The following is a 15688-nucleotide window of genomic DNA, read 5'->3' as shown; positions in this document are numbered from 1 at the left end:
AGGTTTAGGTTGGATATTAGGAAAAACTTTTTCACTAGGAGGGTGGTGAAACACTGGAATGCGTTACCTAGGGAGGTGGTAGAATCTCCTTCCTTAGAAGTTTTTAAGGTCAGGCTTGACAAAGCCCTGGCTGGGATGATTTAATTGGGGATCGGTCCTGCTTTGAGCAGGGGGTTGGACTAGATGACCTCCTGAGGTCCCTTCCAACCCTGATATTCTATGATTCTACGATAACTCCCAAGGTAGCCCGGGAGGGGTGGGGGAGGAGGGAAGCACCAGGTGGGTTGGTGGAGGAGGGGAGGTTGGAAGGACAAGGCCACACTGCACTTCAAAACTTGTTGAATGCAGCTTTCTGTTGCTTGGGCAGTCCTCTGGGGTGGAGTGGTTGGGTGCCTGGAGGCTCCCCCACCGCGTTCTTGGGCATCTGGGTGAGGAGGCTATGGAACTTGGGGAGGAGGGCAGGTTGGTTACACAGGGGCTGCAGCGGCGGTCTGTGCTCCTGCTGCCTCTCCTGCAGCTCCACCAAACACTGGAGCATATCAGTTTGATCCTCCAGTAGCCTCAGCATTGCCTCCTGCCTCCTCTCATCACGCTGACGTACCTTCCTCTCGCTCGTCCTTCCTGTCCTCACATTCATTTTGTGCTTTTCTGGACTCTAACATTGTCTCCCTCCACGCATTGTGCTGGGCTCTTTCAGCGTGGGAGGACTTCATGAGTTCAGAGAACATTTCATCGCGAGTGCATTTTTTTCGGCTTCTAATCTTTGATAGCCTCTGGGACGGAGATGATACGTGGGGCGATGAAACATTTGCAGCTGCAGGAGGGAAAAAAGGGAGATTAGTCTTTAAAAAGAGACATTTTAGAGAACTATTTAAAACCTTGTCGCTAGCAATATACCAAACAGCTTGACATTTTTTTTAAATGTTAAAATTCATAAATGTCTAATAAAACTTTTAAACTGGAAATCCACATGTAGGAGATTTGATTATATTGAGCAATAAAAAATCATTTCAGAAGTCCAGCAAGAAGAGTAAAAATGTAATGGATAAATACTCTCACAGCAAACTAGCCTGCCAATGATATTTTGAACACAAACAGTTCAAAATTCATGAGCAATCCTCCCAAACCACAAATTGATGCCAATCAGCGAAGTGAGCATTTACTTGCATGGAAAGCCATGGTGGGCCGTCTGTAAGAATAGTGCCAAAATAAGATTACTAACCAGCGGAGCCAGATTATTCAGACATGCCCACACCACCATCTGCAAAGTCACTGCTTTCAGAGGAGCATTGTTCAGAATGTTGTTTCATTCTGGCCACCAGGCTTTGGAGCTCTTGGATGCCCTGTTTGCATTGGCCATATGTTCCTTTTTGACTCAGGCATACTGGGATTTCTTGAAAATATTCCTAACAAGGGTCTTTTTTATGACCTGCAGCCATGGCAGGGTTTTTCTGCCCAGTCCCAGGTGCTGAAATCAACACTAGAGGCTGTGCTCTGAAGAATGTTGCTCCTTCTTCCCAGTCTCCTGCTTTGACTTGTGTTGTGCCTTTCTCCCTGCACACGATGCTCCTTCTCCCTCGTTATGTAACTCCCCCCACACAAAAAAACAAAAGAACTAACTTTTACCCCTCCTCCAATGAAGGGCATCGCGAAGGCTGTGGGTTGCACTACAGAGCCGTGCACAGCAACCCTGACCAGGGGGTGGAGAGGGAATGGTAGCGCCAGGTGCCAACGGCAGGGCCAGCCATCCCAAGCAGGAGACCCCTGGGAACAATTCACTTGGGGCTGGTAATGGTCCAGGATGCAGGCACTGGGCTGCTTGGTGTTAGTTCTTTTCATTCAACTTTCTTAAGCCTGAACCACTGTTCCAGCAGCCAGAAGGGGCTGTTCATAAAGCTCCTCGCCTGGCAAGCCATGCCCCGGCCGACTGGCCTAGGTATAACCCAAGGTACAAATGCTGGGCTGTATCCCACTGGCCAACTCCTGCCACTAGCTCAGCTCCACTGCACTGGCGCAAGCTTGGCCTCCGAAGGAGCATTCACTGTGGCCCACGACCCCCTTGCAAACTGGGGAGTCTGGCTGCTGCAATGGGCGATTTCCCTGGATTTCCCAAACAGTGGCACGTTCCCTCCCCCCTGTGCCTTGCACCACAGGATGGCAAACCACAGCCCAGACACCCATGAGCTAAATCAACCTTCCACCCCCGGCATCCTCCCAATTTCACGGCTGGGAGAACCAAAGCACAGAGCAGGGACATTCCCTGAGGTCCCCAGGGGGAAATACAACCCCAGGAGCCTGATCCCAGTGTTCGGGGCATCCTCCACAGAGCGCTGGGGGGATGGAGCTGGGAGTGCCTTGGCCTGGCCACGCTGCACCATGGCACCGTGCTGCTGCTTGCCCCAGTGACCACAGGTGGCATAGCTGGCAGCAGCCTGGCATGGACCCAGGTAGCATAGCTGGCAGCAGGTTGGCGCTGACCCCAGGTAGCATTCCCATTAGGAGCATGGTGCTAATCCCAGCTCTCTCCTCCTCTTGACTGCAGTATGCCTCCTGTTCTGGGAACAAGCAAGCAGTGCAGCTGCTGGGAAGGAACAGCTACTTCTCCCTCTTTGCCAACCCCCCGTGTTTGATCAGCCAGCGCCAGCGGCTGGCGTGCCCGGCCCCGGAGATGACCCTGCGCCAGATCAGCCAGCTTATTCGGGTCTTGAGGCAGCTGAGACTGCGGGATGCTAACGAGGCCCAGCTCCCCCACACTCCGAGGTGAGCAAGGAAGGTGGTTGTGGGATGCTGTGGGTCCTGGCAGCAGCAAATTCCCCACCCCTGCACGGCAGGCGAAGGGGCCAATTAACAGCCCCCACTCTGCACCAGCCCAGCCAGGACAGCAGGGAGTGATGTGGTGCAAAGACCTCTGGGGCACAGCGTGGGGTGCCATGGACTATGCAGTCGGGCTGAATTCTGCTCTGACCCACGGACCCCAGAGGGACAGCTGTGAGCAGGCTTTCCCTGACTGGAGTCAAACCCCACCCAGGCAGGGGCCTGCAGCAGAACAGATGGGTGCTCCCAAGAGTGGGGCTCTCCCAGCTGCCCCAGACACTGACCTTGCCCTGGAGCCAGCCCCGCCTGGCAGGATCCTGAGGGCGCTGTGTGCCCTCCTCACCCTGCCTCCTTCCGGTGCGTTTTTGGGCACCTCTTCTAGCCCAGCAGGCGGGCAAAGGGGATTGTGAGAGGGCAGGAGAGAGACCATGGGGGGCAAGCGCGGAGGGGCTGGGTGACTGCAGGCAAATCTCGGGCTCCTCACATTATCGGGGCCAGGAGCTGGGGGACAGGCCCAGTAGCAGCAGGCTGGCAGCACAGGGGTCTGCCCCAGAGAGCATGGTGTATGCCTGACCCTGCTGTCCTCTCTCCCTCCCAGCAGAAGCCGCTCCGCCAGTGTCTCCACGGGGTCCCAGCAGTCCCAGGGCTGGGCTAACCCCTGCCTGCATTGCTTCCAGAGACGGCACGGCTGCAGCCCACCCTGCGTTAGCTGAGGGGAAGGAGCCAGTTGACAGGACAGCCTGAGCGTCTCTGCACTGGCCTGGAGGAGAGGAACCGCTGCCCGACAGAACCCCTGGGGCTGCAGCCTTGCAGTGTTTCTTGGGCTATTTCTTGGGCTGCAGCCTTGCAGTGTTGCCAATCCAGATCAGGGATTGGGGGGATCCATCCTCTAGCTGGCTGCAATGACCCTTCCCGGGGGCTGGGTCAGTTCCAGATGGAGGTGACCCAGCCTCCCAGACACAGAGGTTGGCGTAGCTGTGTCCCCCTCAGGAGCCTGGCAGCAGCAGAGTTGTACATGCCCAACAGGGGCCCCACTTAGCTATGCACATGGGGCTCTCCAGCTGGCCCAGCCAGAGGGTGTGTCCTTCCTTAGGCCAGTCACCTTGCTCCCTCGCCGCTCTCCGGCAGAATGGGGTCCCCACAGGCATCCCCCGCCCCCGCTGCTGTGTTGGCTATGGGGGCAGGGCCGAGGCACAGGGAAATCCCTCTGAAAATGGAATTCCCCCGCGATCCCCAAGCTGGGATCCTCCCCCAGTCCGGGGAATGTCCTTGATTCGGCATCACTGGCTGGTGCTGGGCAGACATTGCTTGGTCACCCCCATCACCCCAGGGTGATTGCAGAGCCCTTGGCCATTATCTTTGAAAACTCGTGGCGAACGGGGGAAGTCCCGGATGACTGGAAAAAGGCTAATGTAGTGCCAATCTTTAAAAAAGGGAAGAAGGAGGATCCTGGGAACTACAGGCCAGTCAGCCTCACCTCAGTCCCTGGAAAAATCATGGAGCAGGTCCTCAAAGAATCAATCCTGAAGCACTTACATGAGAGGAAAGTGATCAGGAACAGTCAGCATGGATTCACCAAGGGAAGGTCATGCCTGACTAATCTAATCGCCTTTTATGATGAGATTACTGGTTCTGTGGATGAAGGGAAAGCAGTGGATGTATTGTTTCTTGACTTTAGCAAAGCTTTTGACACGGTCTCCCACAGTATTCTTGTCAGCAAGTTAAGGAAGTATGGGCTGGATGAATGCACTATAAGGTGGGTAGAAAGCTGGCTAGATTGTCGGGCTCAACGGGTAGTGATCAATGGCTCCATGTCTAGTTGGCAGCCGGCGTCAAGTGGAGTGCCCCAGGGGTCGGTCCTGGGGCCGGTTTTGTTCAATATCTTCATAAATGATCTGGAGGATGGTGTGGATTGCACTCTCAGCAAATTTGCGGATGATACTAAACTGGGAGGAGTGGTAGATACGCTGGAGGGGAGGGATAGGATACAGAAGGACCTAGACAAATTGGAGGATTGGGCCAAAAGAAATCTGATGAGGTTCAATAAGGATAAGTGCAGGGTCCTGCACTTAGGATGGAAGAATCCAATGCACCGCTACAGACTAGGGACCGAATGGCTAGGCAGCAGTTCTGCGGAAAAGGACCTAGGGGTGACAGTGGACGAGAAGCTGGATATGAGTCAGCAGTGTGCCCTTGTTGCCAAGAAGGCCAATGGCATTTTGGGATGTATAAGTAGGGGCATAGCGAGCAGATCGAGGGACGTGATCGTTCCCCTCTATTCGACACTGGTGAGGCCTCATCTGGAGTACTGTGTCCAGTTTGGGGCCCCACACTACAAGAAGGATGTGGATAAATTGGAGAGAGTCCAGCGAAGGGCAACAAAAATGATTAGGGGTCTAGAGCACATGACTTATGAGGAGAGGCTGAGGGAGCTGGGATTGTTTAGTCTGCAGAAGAGAAGAATGAGGGGGGATTTGATAGCTGCTTTCAACTACCTGAAAGGGGGTTCCAAAGAGGATGGCTCTAGACTGTTCTCAATGGTAGCAGATGACAGAACGAGGAGTAATGGTCTCAAGTTGCAATGGGGGAGGTCTAGGTTGGACAGTAGGAAACACTATTTCACTAAGAGGGTGGTGAAACACTGGAATGCGTTACCTAGGGAGGTGGTAGAATCTCCTTCCTTAGAGGTTTTTAAGGTCAGGCTTGACAAAGCCCTGGCTGGGATGATTTAACTGGGAATTGGTCCTGCTTCGAGCAGGGGGTTGGACTAGATGACCTTCTGGGGTCCCTTCCAACCCTGATATTCTATGATTCTATGATCACCTGCAGCCTGGGAGCCCCATGCCAGTAGCTTTGTCACCAGAGCACAATTCCCCCAGAGTGACTGGACTCTAGCCTTGGGTCAGCAGGAGTCCTCCCCCTGGAAGCCATCTCAGCCTCCCTGCGCTGACCCACCACCCTGCCCTGCCTGTGGCTGCTCCACTCAAGGGCTGGGCTCCACTAGTGATTTATAAAACGAGGCCTTGAATTCCTGCCATGAGGCAGGGTCCCTTCTCCGAGAGCCCAAGGGCGGCCAGTGCAGAGGGAACGCAGGGCTCCGGGCCTGGGGCTCAAAGGGCAAACTGATGCTACTGCTCCCTCCCACCGATTACCCCTGGCAAATAAAGGGGACACCGCTATGCTGTGGGCCTGGCCTGTGCTTAGCGCGGAGCAGACGTTTGCCTGGTGGGGGCAGGGGCAGCAGTTAAACTGCATGGATGGGACAGGTGGGAGGCAGAGGAGCTGGTGACCCTGCCTAACCAGTGGCCTAATTACACTGACCTAGTGCAGGAGAGGGGCTAGTTTCCGCCCCTCCCACAGCTCTGCCAGTGCTCCCCTAATGCTATCCTGCAACCTTGGGCAAGCCACCCAAGCAGAGATTTTCAAAAAAAAGCCTAAGGGAATTAGGTGCCCTACTCCCTTGGGCTCCTTTGAAAATCTCAGCCTTACTCATACTGTGCCTCAGTTCCCCACATGTAAATATGGAACAACAGTGAAAGACTTGTGAGATGGGTGCAAAGGCAAAATCACGAAGGTCATAGAGAGCTTTGAGATCACAACCCGATGGGACAGAGCCAGGCCACAGGCGGCGTGACGTAGGAACAGCTAGCAGCTGGACGTGAACAAGTGACCGAGGCGGCTGGGTGGGGAATTCCCTGGTACCCAGCCAACACGTGGGGGCAGGAGTGGGAAGGCCAACAGGCTGCAAGAAGAGTCTTGTAAATACCACCGTCACAGTGAGAGCCCGGTGGTACCAACCCAGTGTCCCTCTCCCCCGCCAGCTGTCCGCCTCTGGCACTGGGACCCTGACCTCACAGAGAAGAGCTGCTATCTAAGCCAAGCTCTGGCAGAGCACAGAGTGAAGCCTCCAGGGAGGCAGGTCCTGCAGGGTGGATGTGGCTCTGGGCACTGGAGCAGGTGCCAGGGTGCTCACCCCAGCTGTTAATCAAACACTGACCTCCCACATGTGGCACAGGTCCTGCTGCCCCCCACAGGCAGGCACATACCCACTGAGACTCCCCGCAGGAGGAGGTGCCAGCACAAGCCACGCTTGTGATGGCAGGAGAAAAGGACAAGGCCCAAAGGATCAGGAGCCAAATGAAAGTGGACACAGCACCCTGGAGATTCATGTGCGCGGGGCTGAAGTGACTGCCAGATGTAGGGTCAGGAAGGGAATTCCTACACCCCCCAACTCCCTGCCACCTTCCTTTGGGGGTTTCTGGGACCACCCCCCAGGATCAGGCAGGTGTGGGATCCCACCCAGACAAGTATAGCTATCCTGGGCTGCTGGCAGGTCACTAGAACGGTGCTATCTGGGAGATCACAGTGCTGGGTGACCCCTGAAACTCCAAAGGACTCCAACCCAAGCGAGGGGAAGACTGGCTTTGGCCAGGGATCCAGCTGGATGCTGGCCATGTTGTTCCTTGGCCAGGTAGAGGGGTCACTGCCACATCGCTCTTTGGGGGTGGGGGCGCTCGGAACATTGAAAGCTGCTGCAGGCCCAGCCGCACAGAATAGGAGCCCAATCAAAGAGCACAGCAGGATTCAAAGGGGCTGAGCAGTGATGTAGCAATCACTGCTATGCCCCAGGGTCCCTTGGAGGATCCCCTGCAGTGTGCCACACCCCACAGGAGCCCCTCTTCCTCCGCCTCCTAGCCTGAGCCTCTGGACTCCAGCCCTCCTGCTTCACACCCCAAGCTCTGCCCTGCAAGTCAGGCCCTGGGCAGAGATGCATTTGCTCTTCAGCCTGGAAAGTATTTGCAATGACCCCAAATAGCGTGTTCCACGTACAGCAGGGTTTATTAGTCAGCTGGGACACAGCCTGGGAAGGCCTTGGGCTAGCACAGAGAAGTGAAGATTGAAGCACAGTCCATTGGGGCCAAGTCAGCACAACACACCAGCCAAGCTGCAGTGCGATTGCAGCTTCAGCTCTGTCCCTCTGACCTGGAGGGAGTCCCAGGAGAGAGAGCCAGCTTCCTCCAGAAGTCCTTCGCTCTTGAGCTGGTCTCTGCTCAACCTCCCTGCTGGGGAGGGAGGAAACCTCTATTGGCTGCATCCCAGACAGCAAGGGGACACCCACCCCTCATATCCTGTGCTGCCCCAAGAGCAGACTCAATACCTTTCCCTCCACTAGGCAGCCATGGGAAACTGAAGCACACACCAGCATGATAAAAATATTACAGCGGATTCCCACTTGATTCCGGGACATATCCAGGTCCAGGGAGAAAGACTGAGTATCTGCTAGGGACTGGACTGGGCCCAAAAATCACCTGCACTCGTGGTCCAAGACACAGCGAGATCAGAGACCGCGGCTCACGTATTAACTCCCTGGGCCACTCTATGCCCTTCAGAGGGAATGCAATAGTCATCACCTCCAACAGAAACTAACAAGGTTTATTAGCATTACTGGATGCTGCCGGCCACAATCCCAGATGACTTTTAACAGGACAGTAATTCCCATGAGTCAGCTTCCCTTCAGTACAGACCCCGCATAGCATGGACCAGCTTACCTGGAAAGCGTCTCCATTTGTCAACCCCGCTTCTGCACCCAGCCCCCGTGAGCAACAGTTACTTGGTGCCTCGTGCCCAGGCCAGGGAAAACTGTCCTCTCAAGCCAACACTGCAGCTAACGTTGCAGGAGGATCTTGTATTTCGGAGGCTCGCAGCCTGCTCTCCTGAGTGGGTGTGAACTGGGCTCTGTTCCCAAGTCTCCCCGCTGTGTGCGCCTGCAGACAGAGACAGCGCAAATGAGAAACAGCCTGTCTGCACAGCACTCTTCAGGAATCTCAGAGCACGGGCAGCTGGCAAGTGTGCCTAGGAAGCATGGAATCTTAACTAGCCAAAGTGAGGAGGGCATTACAAAGTGAAGGGGCAAGTGACAAAAGCCCACAGGTAGGTATAAAAAAGTGACCTTAACAGAGGACTAGTTGTTGGGGAGGAAGGAGAATGGAAAATTGCAATGGGTCTCAGGCAATTTCACCAGCATTTGTTTAATCCCGGGCACTGTCTAGGCTGCAGCTTCCATTGTTGCCCAGCAATTCCCCTGGTGGAGCTGTAATGGTACAGAAAAGGGCCCACAAACTGCCCTAATGTAGACAAAACCTAAGTAAGAGCTGTGTGCAGCCTGTATGGACCGTGGACTTCAGACCCTGGACCCTGTACAGAATACGGACCCTGGACTTCAGAAAAGCAGACTTTGACTCCCTCAGGGAACTGATGGGCAGGATCCCCTGGGAGAATAACATGAGGAGGAAAAGAGTCCAGGAGAGCTGGCTGTATTTTAAAGAATCCTTATTGAGGTTACAGGGACAAACCATCCCGATGTGTCGAAAGAATAGTAAATATGGCAGGCGACCAGCTTGGCTTCACAGTGAAATCCTCGCTGATCTTAAACACAAAAAAGAAACTTACAAGAAGTGGAAGATTGGACAAATGACCAGGGATGAGTATAAAAATATTGCTCGGGCATGCAGGAGTGAAATCAGGAAGGCCAAATCACACCTGGAGTTTTAGCTAGCAAGAGATGTTAAGAGTAACAAGAAGGGTTTCTTCAGGTATGCTAGCAACAAGAAGAACGTCAAGGAAAGTGTGGGCCCCTTAGTGAATGAGGGAGGCAACCTAGTGACAGAGGATGTGGAAAAAGCTAATGTACTCAGTGCTTTTTTTGCCTCTGTCTTCACGAAGAAGGTCAGCTCCCAGACTACTGCACTGGGCAGCACAGCATGGGGAGGAGGTGACCAGCCCTCTCTGGAGAAAGAAGTGGTTCAGGACTATTTAGAAAAGCTGGACGAGCACAAGTCCCTGGGGCCGGATGCATTCCATCCGAGAGTGCTAAAGGAGTTGGCGGATGTGATTGCAGAGCCATTGTCCATTATCTTGGAAAACTCATGGCGATCGGGGGAAGTCCCGGATGACTGGAAAAAGGCTAATGTAGTGCCCATCTTTAAAAAAGGGAAGGAGGAGGATCCTGGGAACTACGGGCCAGTCAGCCTCACCTCAGTCCCTGGAAAAAACATGGAGCAGGTCCTCAAGGAATCAATTTTGAAGCACTTAGAGGAGAGGAAAGTGATCAGGAACAGTCAGCATGGATTCACCAAGGGCAAGTCATGCCTGACTAATCTAATTGCCTTCTATGATGAGATAACTGGCTCTGTGGATGAGGGGAAAGTGGTGGATGTGTTGTTCCTTGACTTTAGCACAGCTTTTGACATGGTCTCTCACAGTATTCTTGCCAGCAAGTTAAAGAAGTATGGGCTGGATGAATGGACGATAAGGTGGATAGAAAGTTGGCTAGATTGTTGGGCTCAACGGGTAGCGATCAATGGCTCCATGTCTAGTTGACAGCCGGTATCAAGTGGAGTGCCCCAAGCGTCGGTCCTCGGGCCAGTTTTGTTCAATATCTTCATAAATGATCTGGAGGATGGTGTGGATTGCACCCTCGGCAAGTTTGCAGATGACACTAAAGTGGGAGGAGAGGTAGATACGCTGGAGGGTAGGGATAGGATTCAGAGGGCCCTAGACAAATTAGGCTCATATCCAGTGTGCCCTTGTTGCCAAGAAGGCCAATGGCATTTTGGGATGTATATGTAGGGACATTGCCAGCAGATCGAGGGACGTGATCGTTCCCCTGTATTCAACATTGGTGAGGCCTCATCTGGAGTACTGTGTCCGGTTTTGGGCCCCACACTACAAGAAGGATGTGGAAAAATTGGAAAGAGTCCAGCGGAGGTCAACAAAAATGATGAGGGGACTGGAACACATGACTTATGAGGAGAGGCTGAGGTAACTGGGATTGTTTAGTCTGTGGAGGAGAAGAATGAGGGGGGATTTGATAGCTGCTTTCAATTACCTGAGAGGTGGTTCCAAAGAGGATGGTTCTAGACTATTCTCAGTGGTAGAAGAGGACAGGACAAGGAGTAATGGTCTCAAGTTGCAGTGGGGGAGGTTTAGGTTGGATATTAGGAAAACCTTTTTCACTAGGAGGGTGGTGAAACACTGGAATGCGTTACCTAGGGAGGTGGTGGAATCTCCTTCCTTAGATATTTTTAACGTCAGGCTTGACAAAGCCCTGGCTGGGATGATTTAGTTGGGGACTGGTCCTGCTTTGAGCAGGGGGTTGGGACTAGGTGACCTCCTGAGGTCCCTTCTCACCCTGATATTCTATGATTCTATGTACGTTTGAGCCCCACAATCCAGATAGCTCTATTCCAATCACCTAATCTAGGGGCTCCCATGCTAGGTCCCTTGCACCCAGTTTCTTCTCTGTGCTACTGCAAATAGTCTCGCTTCCCCATAGACACCAACAGAAAAAACTCTGAGCAGCTGGGACTAGCCTCTCAAGGACATAGGAACCCCAAAGACCCATAGTAACCAGTCCCCCTGGTGCCCGCAGGATCTTACTGCCTTCACCGTCAGCCTCCTAGCCCCCCCGCATCACCACCACTTGCTGCTCCTGTCGTATCTCAGACAGCTCTGCAGGTCAGGGATCTGCTCCAGTCAGGGCCATTTACGGCATGAGATTAGGAACAAGGAGTGCAGTCTTCCCCCGTAGCTGCCTCGAGCACCTGGAGTGCTGAATATGCTGTACAACACTGAGCTCCTCCCAGCTCCACAGGGGGAGAAAGCTCCTCAGAGCCAACTCCCTAAGCCAAATCAAGAGCATCCAATTGAAGGCCAGAAGGGCGGCCAGCATCCCACACATGGCCTGCTAGGAACAGTCCTTTGGCACAACAAGCCAGGTGGATATAGACTGATGATTTTCTGATTTATGAGGGTTTTTATATGTTATTTAAATAAGATTTTTTCTTTTTAAAAATAAACCTGTTTCAAATGAAACCTGAATTTAAGACAAAACATGTTAAAGCCTAAACTTATTACAACCCTGGAAAATATTTAAATAAAAAATAAATATGCTGAATCCACGAGCCTCTCTCAAAAATGCAGGAGTTAAAGATTGCTTTTCTGAATCAAGAACAAACCAGGGGTGGAGGGAGGAGAGAGATGATAGAACTATTGAGGCCTCGTTTTATAAATATGGTACAACAGTCAGAAAGTCACGAGACCGTCTCCTTTACAAGAGACTTGACGAGACTAGGAATTTAAGCTCCAGTCACACTTAAGCATATTTGAAAGTTATCTCAGGCTGACCTGAAATAATCCAAGAGCCAAGGTAGGTGAGGGATCATCTTTTATTGGACCAACCTGAGCTCCGTGTAGCTCGAAAGCATGTATCTTCCACCAAGACAAATTGGACCAATAAAAGATACTGTCTCACTTAACTTCTCTCTCTCATATCCTGTGACCAACATGGCTACAACACTGCAAACAACTGAAATCAGTTTAATTCACTGACTTCAGTTAATCCGTCTGTTTCATCAATCGTTTAGGAGTAAACGTGAACCAAGTTTTAAGAAGAGAGCTTTATGTACCCAAGACATGTAAGGGCTGTTTTGGTTAATAAATGCTGTATCCTGGTTTGTGGGTTTCATTAAATTCCAGTTGCCATCCTACTTCACCGTGACACAAACTGTGACCAAACAGCTGATTATCTAGTAAATAAGCAGTATCTCATTCACCATTTTCTAATGTGCTAAAGATGTGTAAGGATCAGGCCTTTGTCTGCAGCCATATTGTAAGGCCTAAAGCCTTCGTCTGCAGCCAGATTAAAAGAGCCGCCAAGCAGCAGCCATTAGCTGAGAAGCAGGAAGTCACATCCTCACATTCCATCTACATTACATTAAAGCAATGTCAGATCCGGCTGTTAAGAAGGAGACCCTATCCTAATGGCCCCCACTATCACCAGATAAAGAAACAGATCTTAAGAGAGTTAAAGAAAACTTAGTTTGACAGCATCCTGTCTGTCAGGAAATCATTTATCAATAGTTGTAGTTGTGAAATCCTCATTTCTTTATTGGTTTGTCATTATGGTCCCCACTTCCCTATTGTTTATCTGTATGGTCTCTGTCTGGTTAGTTAATTGTTTCCGTCTGTTACATAATTAATTTTTCTATGTGTAAAGTAAGGTGGTGGGACAGGATTGGTTAGAGAATTTTGTTACACTATATTAGGATTGGTTAGTAAAATTTTAGTATAATGATTGGTTAAGGTACAGCTAAAAAGGATTCAAATGTCACTATATAAACTGGAGTCCAAAAGGAAGTTCTTTGGGAACCAACTCTAGGACACAGCCCCAAAGATCAGAGCTGCCAGACCTCAACACCGCTCCAATGCAAAAACTGGAGTCCCCCAGATGAACCTGATCCTGACTGGCCATCAAGAAAAGTTCATCTGTCTTACTGGGAGTGGTGAGCACTATATGTGTAGAGTGTGCAGTCTATTTTTGGTGATTGTTAATAAAGAGAGGTTATGTAGTATATTACTGTGTAAGGCTCTTTCACTGGTAAAAGACCCCATAAACCCGCAAAAGATTAAGCCCTGAGTCCACAGGGAAAGCGTGTTTGCTCTGAGTCCATGGAGGAGTAGAGCCCAAAGCCCACAGAAGGGTAAAGTTAGGTGCCTAAATTAAGAGGTTTACGCCTTGAGCCCTAGGAACTGGGTAAAGGTTGGTGCCCTTGAGTGTGTGAGTAACAGAATTTTGTGTGGGTAACAGATGTACAATAAGAATGTGAAAATATTAATCTAGATCATTGCTTAAATAAACGTGTATAGTCATACTGCGCCCTCCAAGGTAGCAAAGATGTACCAAAGCTGCTGCAAAGCTCTATTTAATTGTAAAATCCAGACGTAATGATTATGTCAACCAATGAGAAAGCACCACTCTTCAGAAAATAACTGAAGTACGAATGGAAAAACTGATTAACATCAGTGATTTAAATGGCCTTGATTTCAAATCAATCCACCAGGCAACACAAGCTATAGGCCCAGATCCAATTCAGCTGCTCTTCTCCAGAGTACAAGGGGCTCCATGGCACAGGCAAGGCTCAGGCTCCAGTCACTAGAGTTCATGAAAGATGCAGGAGGTGGGTACGTAGCTGCATGCTCCTGTGAGATAGTTACAGGGCAGGCCAGTAACTGGAGAGTGCCAGCATAGCTCCAGTTACAGATCTTTGCGAAGACATTACAGAACAGCCTGAGCCATGGCCGCGTGGCGCAGCCCTGCTCCTCCACCTGAGCCGCTGTGATGAGGCTTAATTTTGGTCACATCTATTGTGGGGTGAAACTTCATCAAGTGCCCCAATCACTGAGGTGCTGACAGCTGCCGGAATTGACGACACAGGCCTGTTGCTTGGGCGATGATCAGCCACCTCTCCAATGAAGGGGAAATGTATCCTCCATCTACCACACCCAGGGAGGGGACTAAGAGAAGGGGAGTGCGATCTAGTGGGCATAGACTTCTGCCCATTTGCCCCAAACTTGACCCCTTCTGTCCCATCCCCTCCAACCCGTCCGCGTCCTCGTCCTGTATTCTGCTGGAGGCAGACACCCAGCATGGAAAATTCCAACCCAAATTATAGTTTGGCAAAGTTATAAGCACCTGAGATGGGTCTTCTCCTGGAAAGTGTCAAACCACCGTAATAAGTAAGGCTACCAGTTTTGCCTGTAACAAACAGTCTGGAGAAGGTAGTTCAGGAACATCTGTTCTCCCGGGCTCATAAGACAAGGCCCAGGGGACAGTGGATGAAATTAAAAGGTGGCAAAATTCAGAATGGAGAAAAGGAAATATTATTTCATGCAAGCACATGTAGTTGGATGGTGAAACTGAATTGTAAGCATGAAATTAGCAAGATTCCAAAAGGGAGTGGCTATGTATAGGGATAACAAGACAAGTGAGAGTGATCATAAAAAGAAAAGGAGTACTTGCGGCACCTTAGAGACTAACAAATTTATCTGAGCATAAGCTTTTGTGAGCTACAGCTCACTTCATCGGATGCATCCGATGAAGTGAGCTGTAGCTCACGAAAACTTATGCTCAAATAAATTGGTTAGTCTCTAAGGTGCCACAAGTCCTCCTTTTCTTTTTGTGAATACAGACTAACACGGCTGTTACTCTGAAACCTGAGAGTGATCATACTTAATGCTAACAAACGTGGGAAGAGATGTTAAGCTTCATGCTTCAGGGCTTAATCCAACCTCCCTAGAGAGAGCGGGATGAGACCTAATGCAGGGGCAGATTATCCCACATCTGATAGTGCCAGGTTCTTACACCTTCCTCTGAAGCACCAGCCTCTCTTGGAGACAGGACATTGCACTAGATGTCTGGCCCTTAGGAACTGCCAGACTGGATCAGAGCCATGTTCCGCCTGCAGCTGCGCTAGCTCCGCAGCGCTAAAACAGATGGGGCTAGTGAAGTGATGAGACCTCACACCAGGACATGCCCCATGGGGCCAGGTGTGTGGACCCTCTGTATTGGGAACGCACAAGGAAGAACAGAGTACCTCTCCCACACAGGCTCAGTGGGGCTAGCTGGAGTCAGCACTGCCAGCCTGGGTGAAGACACTGGCAGGGCAGGAGAAGTGGGACAATACCAGAATTACTTTCTGGCATGCAGCCTGAAGACAGACACACACAGCGGGCTGAGTCTGCCTTTGCCTGAGTGGAAGGGCTCTGTCAGCGCCCCTTCCCTCTCCACAGACATGGCAGGGATCTCTTTTGGTCCCCAAGCTCCTCTAGGATTTCACCGCAGCCTCCAAAACAATTGGAGGGGCACAGTCAGTGGCCTCTCTCTGAGCTGTGGCTATCTGAGCCACCATTCTCAATTACAGCAGCATGTTGATGACGACAACACAGACAGCAGCATTTCATGGCTGGGAGATGAACTGGGCTGGCTCTCCCTTCTATCTGGGTATACAGCCCCAGTGCTCTCAGCCTGGCTAGG

The 15688-nt window shown here is 51.3% G+C and overlaps 1 protein-coding gene across 7 annotated transcripts in view; it reads right to left on the bottom strand.

The window, feature by feature from the left end:
• Positions 1–471: 471 nt before the first annotated feature.
• Positions 472–15688, bottom strand: part of LOC114020541 (zinc finger protein 648) — a 29288-nt gene continuing 14071 nt past the window's right edge. For 5 of the 7 annotated variants that reach the window (XM_043525913.1, XM_043525912.1, XM_043525914.1 and 2 more), the window contains 2 exons: positions 8364–8579; positions 472–814 (listed from right to left, as the gene is read on the bottom strand). In XM_043525913.1, the coding sequence (XP_043381848.1) occupies positions 8480–8579 (100 nt within the window). In that variant the 3' untranslated portion in view covers positions 472–814; positions 8364–8479. Of the gene's footprint in view, positions 815–6280; positions 8580–15688 lie in introns of those variants that run through there. The other 2 variants (XM_037878019.2, XM_043525911.1) reach the window with 2 other exon arrangements.

This window comes from Chelonia mydas, chromosome 12, assembly GCF_015237465.2.
Source record: "Chelonia mydas isolate rCheMyd1 chromosome 12, rCheMyd1.pri.v2, whole genome shotgun sequence".
In the NCBI taxonomy this organism is placed as follows: Eukaryota; Metazoa; Chordata; order Testudines; family Cheloniidae; genus Chelonia; species Chelonia mydas.
This window is presented reverse-complemented; position numbering and strand designations above follow the sequence as displayed.